A 6362-nucleotide genomic window follows, 5' to 3' on the forward strand; every position below is an offset into this window, starting at 1 on the left:
GTGGAAGGATTTGGCATTTCAGGTCTGGATGTGTCCACAAAGCCTAGCATTTAAGGACCACCTGGGCGAGCTCGTGAGGTAATCAACACAGGGTACTTTAGCTGGGTGTGGTGATACTATAATCTCAGTCCTGAGAAGGTGGTAGGAGGTTGTCGAGTGCCCGGCTAGCCTGTGCTGCATAGGAAACCTGCCTTAAAAATTAAAAAGGGGTGGAAAGATGACTCAGCAGCTAAGAGCTCTGGCTGGCGTCCCAGAAGTCCTGGGTTTGATCCTTGGCATCCACACAGTGGCTCCCAACTGCCTCTAACTGCAGTTCCAGGGGATCTGACGCCCTCTTCTGGTCTCTGGGGATAGTGCAAGCCCATGGTGAGCAGACTGGCATGCTGGCACAACATACACACATATAAACTAAAAATAAATCAGCCTTTAAAGAAAAAAAAAAAGACAAAACAGGCAGAGCTCTGTGAGTTTGAGGCCAGCCTGGGCTACAGAGTGAGTTCCAGGATACCGAGGGCTGTTACACAGTGAAACCTTGTCTTGAAAAAGAGAGAGAGAGAAAGAGAGAGAGAGAGAGAGAGAGAGAGAGAGAGAGAGAGAGAGAGAGAAGACTGAAGTTGGTGGAATGCTTACTTAACAGGTGCAAACCATGGGCTGGATCCCCAGTGCCAAACAAAACTGGTGATGGCATAAGCCTGTGGCTAGCCTTGGCTACCTAGTGAGCTCGAGGTTAGATTGGGCTATATTAGATGCTGCGGGTTTTTTTTTTTGCTTTTGTTTTCATTTTATTTATTTGTTTTTTTGAGACAGGGTTTCTCTGTAGCTTTGGAGCCTGTCCTGGGACTCCTTTTGTAGACCAGGCTGGCCTCGAACTCAGAGATCCACCTGCCTCTGCCTCCCAGGTGCTGGGATTAAAGGCGTGCGCCACCACCACCAGGATTTTGTTTTCATTTTTTTAAAATAACAAACAAACCAACCAAAAAGTAAATTGCCCTTTTCAGATGACCATGGGGTCTGAAGTAGTCTATCGAGAGGGTTGGACCTCCACGTCATGTGGGCCAGGGGAAGGGTATGTTAGTTTACTCCAGATCTCAAAGGGTTGCTGATCGAACTAGACCTTTGGGTTACATCTTTTTATATTTAAAGAGAGAAAAAAATGCCCCAACCAATTATAAGGCCTGCTGTAGTAGCACACACCTGTGGTTTACTTGGGAGGTTGAGTTAGGGATCCAAGTTCAAGCCCAGCCTGGACAACAAAGTAAGATTGTGAAAAACAAACCAACCAACCTAAAACCCAAATAACTACCATCACCATTATTCTATAGAATAACAGCAGCAAAACCAGAACACGTTCCACTTAAATGGGCTCCCGTCTTGGGTACCTTCCTGTCATGGTTACTGTTACAGAAGAGGGAGGTTTCAAGGTATTTAATCTGAAGACAAGGACTAGTTGTATGCCCCAGCATAACCCATTATCCAGGAAACCTGGGGCAAGTCCTTTAGTTCCTCATCTGTAAAACAAGTAATTAAAAAAATTGGGGGTGGGGTGGGGCGGGGCTGGAGAGATGGCTCAGTGGTTAAGAGCACCGACTGCTCTTCCAGAGGACTCGGGTTCAATTCCCAGCACCTACATGGCAGCTCACAACTGTCTGTAATTCCAGTTTCAGAAGACCTGACACCCATGTCAAAATACCAATACACGTAAAAAATTAAAAATAAAAAGTAAAAAAAGAAATTGGAGGGCCAGGAATGGTGGTGGCGCACACTTTTAATCCCAGCACTCGGGAGGCAGAGGCAGGCAGATCTCTGTGAGTTCGAGGCCAACCTGGTCTACAAGAGCTAGTTCCAGGACAGGCTCCAAAGCCACAGAGAAACCCTGTCTCGAAAAACCGAAAAAAAAAAAAAAAAGTTCATCAGCCTCATCAACAAAGTGAGTTCTAGGCCATGACAGAAAAGAAAAAACAGAAACAAAAACTTGGAAGGTGGGGTGGGGTGGGTGGGTGGTGATTAGAGAGGTGGCTTAGTGGTTAGAGCAGCTGTTGCTCTGCAAAGGACCCAGTTTCCAGCAACTGCACAGTCAGTGGCTCAAAAACATCCTTAACCTTCTTAGCTCCAGGGATTCAGCAGGCACACATGTGATCCACACACATGCAAACAGGCAAAACATTCTTACACATAAAGCAAAATAAACATCTAAAAGAGTTAAGACACATTTCCCCAATAATTTTCTCTTCAGTCAGCAGTCCCACTAGTCTTAACTGTAACCAAAGGCTCAAGCAGGTGGGGTCATCCCTTGACCCCTACTGCAGGCTCAAGCACAGCAGGGAGCTGAATCCAACTCTAGCTTGGAAGAATTACATAGGCTCATTGCGGTCAGCCTTTGATTTTCTTCCACATTGTCTGCTCATTCCCCCCCTCCCTTGCTCAGTCTTAAGCAGGTGTGAGCAGCCAGTGTCCCGCAGAGAATGAAGATTTCTTTGGGAAACCCAGGACAGGGAAGGGGCGGGGGGGGGGGGGGGGGGGAGGGACACAACTGGAGAATTCTGCCAGTGAAGGGTAAAGAAAGGGTAGTTACAAGAATTCCTCGCAAGAGGGTGACAAGCCGCCGGGCGATGGTGGCGCATGCCTTTAATCCCAGCACTCGGGAGGCAGAGGCAGGCGGATCTCTGTGAGTTCGAGACCAGCCTGGTCTACAAGAGCTAGTTCCAGGACAGGCTCCAAAGCCACAGAGAAACCCTGTCTCGAAAAACCAAAAAAAAAAAAAAAAAAAAAAAAAAAAAAAAAAAAAAAAAAGAGGGTGACAACCTAGAACAGTGGTCCTCAACCTTCTTGATGCAGTTCATACAGTTCCTTCCTAATACAGTTCCTCATGTTGTGATGACCCCCAACCATAGTTATTTTCGTTGCTACCTCTTAACTGCAATTTTGCTACTGTTATGAATTGTAATGTAAATATATGTGTTTTCCTACAGTCTTAAGCGATCCCTTGTGAAAGGGTCATTCGACCCCTGACTGGTCGCCACCCACAGGGTGAGAACCACTACCCTAGAGGGAGGCCGGTTTGGAAGTGGAGGTGGGTCGAGGGTTGGTCCAAGGGAGGAGTACCCCCATGGGATGGCTAGTGGGGCAGTACTGGCTAGGTCAGAGCAGCTCGATCCGACGGATACACATACACGGCCAGCCCGGAGTGGAAAGAACAGTTTATGCTGTGCTTTATTAAAATGTGCATCATTCTTTTATTTTAAAATGTGCATCATTGTCTCGTGCTCGGCGCGTGCGACCTCAGCGTGGTGGCCCGCGTCTGGCCTCGTCCTGCCCGGCTCCTGCGGAGCTGCCGTGCACAGGCGCACTCAGGTGGCACGGGCCCGGGGGCTCCCGCCCATGGCCAGGTAGACGTCGATGGGCACGTGCAGCAGCGTCAGACAGTGGCAGCCCGGGCAGCGTCGGAGCGGCCTGGCGAAAGCGGCAGGCGACAGGGGGCGCATAGTGTTGGGGCGCGCCTGGGGTCCTCTAGGGTAGGGCCCTGGGGATGGCGATGGGGCGGGGCCGAGGGACAGAGGGCATCAGCCTCACCTGACAGGGTTATGATCCGTAGCTACTGGCTCCGGGCTGTCCTGGGACTCGGGGGCGGAGGCAAGGCCAGGGGAGTCTCCGGCCTCAATGGGGAATCTTCGACCCTGTGGGGTCTCCTGGGCACTCATGTCCAGGGCCCGGGGCACTCTGCGCGGGGAGTGACGGTCAGGCAGCTCCGGAGCCTTGGACGCTCCCTGCCCGTGCTGCTCGTGGGTCGTGGCTTACCTGCCGGAGGCCGAGGCCGGTCCCAGGCTGGAAGCAACTGCCCGAGCCCTGGCAGCGGGAGGACGCTCCGGTCCAGGCGGAGCCTGGCAGGTGTCTGCTGCGCGCAGGGGCCCCAGTGCCGAAGGGGAGGGCTGCATTGTGACCCTGGGCTCTGCGTGCTGACCTCACACAGCCTATTCCTCGCTGGAATTCTAGGCCACCCTTGACCATTTGGGCATTTAGTGAGGGCCCAGGGCCTGAAGCCAAAGGGCTCTGGCGACCACAGTTTGGTGACCGGTTTGCACTATCTTCCAACAGCTCGATGGAAACTTCGGGGATGAGGGAGACTCGCCTGGAAGCAGAGCCTGGCTTCCCTGGCCTACACAGCCACCGGGGTCCCTTCTCCGGCACTGTTACTACTCGGTGCCAGACTCAACTCATGAATGACTTAACTCAGGCTGGGTTTGCTGGTGGTGGTGAGGGCAAGTAGGGACACTGCCCGTGTTGTCTGAGGGTCACACAGCATTTACATCACAATTGGGCAGGAGTTTAAAAATGTCTGGTCCTCTCCCTCCCCACCACCTGTGGCTGTGTCCAGACGGAGAATGTTCTAGCCCTGGAGGCGGCTGTGGATGAAGTCCTTGGGGGGAAAAGAAGCAGCAAAGGGCGATGGTGGAGTAGCGCTGCCTCGCGGAGGCAGCATGAGCTGAGAGGGTGACCAAAGGAGGCGCTACACAGCATGGAGGACTTTCTTCTCTCCAATGGGTACCAGCTGGGCAAGACCATTGGGGAAGGGACCTACTCAAAAGTCAAAGAAGCATTTTCCAAAAAACATCAAAGAAAAGTGGCAATTAAAATTATAGACAAGATGGGAGGGCCAGAAGGTGAGCCGGGGCCCTTTGGAGGGTGGGCTAGTAGACGTGGGTAGGTGCTTTGCTCAGTTAGAAATAGTTCTTCCCTTTTGGTAACCGACAAAACAGGCCAGATTACTGCCCTCAGGTCTGTAATAGGCGGATGTGACGATCCAGGATCGCTGCACTGTCCATATTCACAAAATACATGGCAAAGGGGCCTCAGTTTTTCCTATCCCAGGAGGTATTGGCTAGATGACAGGAACTGGTAAGGAGAGGTGGAAAAGGGACAGGAAAAGAGGGCTCCTGGAAAGAACCCTGGGATTCAGTAGCTTTGTTTGAAGTTCCCAAGTATCCCCTTATCTGTGGTCTCACAGGCTGCAGGGAGCAGGTTCCAAGTATGAGCTAACTATGAATAAAAGGGGACATTTGCTGCGAGAACATCTGAGACTATTCAGGGAGTCAAGGCGGGACACAGACACGGTGGGTGTCCAGAAGCCAGAAACGGGAGTCAGGAGGGAGGAATTAGGCCCTTCTTTTTTGATAGTCCATTTTGCCTCCCCACTTTCCCCCTCAGAGTTTATCCAGAGATTCCTGCCCCGGGAGCTCCAGATTGTCCGTACCCTGGACCACAAAAACATCATCCGGGTGTATGAGATGCTGGAGTCAGCAGATGGAAAAATCTACCTGGTGATGGAACTGGCTGAGGGAGGGGATGTCTTTGACTGTGTGCTGAACGGAGGGCCGCTTCCCGAGAGCCGGGCCAAGGCCCTCTTCCGCCAGATGGTTGAGGCGATTCGCTACTGCCATGGCTGTGGCGTGGCCCACCGGGACCTTAAGTGTGAGAACGCCTTGTTGCAGGGCTTCAACCTGAAGCTGACCGACTTTGGCTTTGCCAAGGTCCTACCCAAGTCACGCAGGGAGCTGAGCCAGACCTTCTGTGGCAGCACAGCCTATGCCGCTCCCGAAGTGCTGCAGGGCATACCCCACGATAGCAAGAAAGGTGATGTCTGGAGCATGGGTGTGGTCCTGTATGTAATGCTCTGTGCAAGCCTACCTTTTGATGACACAGATATTCCCAAGATGCTGTGGCAGCAACAGAAGGGGGTATCCTTCCCCACTCATCTGGGCATCTCAACTGAATGCCAGGACCTGCTCAAGCGGCTCCTGGAACCAGATATGATACTCCGGCCTTCAATCGAAGAAGTTAGTTGGCACCCATGGCTAGCAAGCACTTGATAAAAGCAATGGCAAGTCCTCCCCAATAAAGTAGGGGGAGAAAGCAAACCCAAACACCTGCTTCTAAAATGGTGATCTATATTTGACACTTAAACTTAGCCTACTTCTACCTCCTAAAGAGGTCCCACAAATCCCTTACCGAGACATCTTTCCCTCTAAAGATTTAGAACTAAGGGCCTTTTATTAATGGTTCTCAAAATGATGTTTATAGGTGTTTAGTTAAGGTTCACTAAGTTAGACCCTAAAGCCATCCTGGGCAGGGAGAAGAGAGAAGGAACATGCCCCACTGGAGCTGCTCAGGCACTACAACCTGTTTTCCAAATAAAAGCAAAGGTCCTTGAGATGAAGAAATGGCCTCCTGCCTCTGTGGGTTGGGCTCATCCCTTTCTTAACCCAGAGGCCTCAGGACCCAGGCTGTACCCCACCTATAGTCCCAGCTCCGGGCAGGAAGTCACACCTGCAGCTGTGGGGACAGAAACATCCCCAGACACTTCTGGC

The 6362-nt window shown here is 51.6% G+C and overlaps 2 protein-coding genes across 2 annotated transcripts; one reads left to right on the forward strand and one right to left on the reverse strand.

Moving 5' to 3' along the window:
• Positions 1-3347: 3347 nt before the first annotated feature.
• On the reverse strand, positions 3348-6237 carry Fam229a (family with sequence similarity 229 member A). The gene is made up of 3 exons (XM_038332953.1): positions 3796-6237; positions 3571-3717; positions 3348-3450 (listed from the first exon to the last, which is right to left on the reverse strand). Exons 1-3 carry the CDS (start codon positions 3930-3932, stop codon positions 3348-3350), a joined length of 387 nt encoding a protein of 128 aa, XP_038188881.1. The 5' UTR covers positions 3933-6237.
• Tssk3 (testis specific serine kinase 3) lies at positions 4514-5864 on the forward strand. The gene is made up of 2 exons (XM_038332954.1): positions 4514-4658; positions 5203-5864. Exons 1-2 carry the CDS (start codon positions 4514-4516, stop codon positions 5862-5864), a joined length of 807 nt encoding a protein of 268 aa, XP_038188882.1.
• Positions 6238-6362: the final 125 nt, after the last annotated feature.

This window comes from Arvicola amphibius, chromosome 6 (genome assembly GCF_903992535.2).
Source record: "Arvicola amphibius chromosome 6, mArvAmp1.2, whole genome shotgun sequence".
In the NCBI taxonomy this organism is placed as follows: Eukaryota; Metazoa; Chordata; class Mammalia; order Rodentia; family Cricetidae; genus Arvicola; species Arvicola amphibius.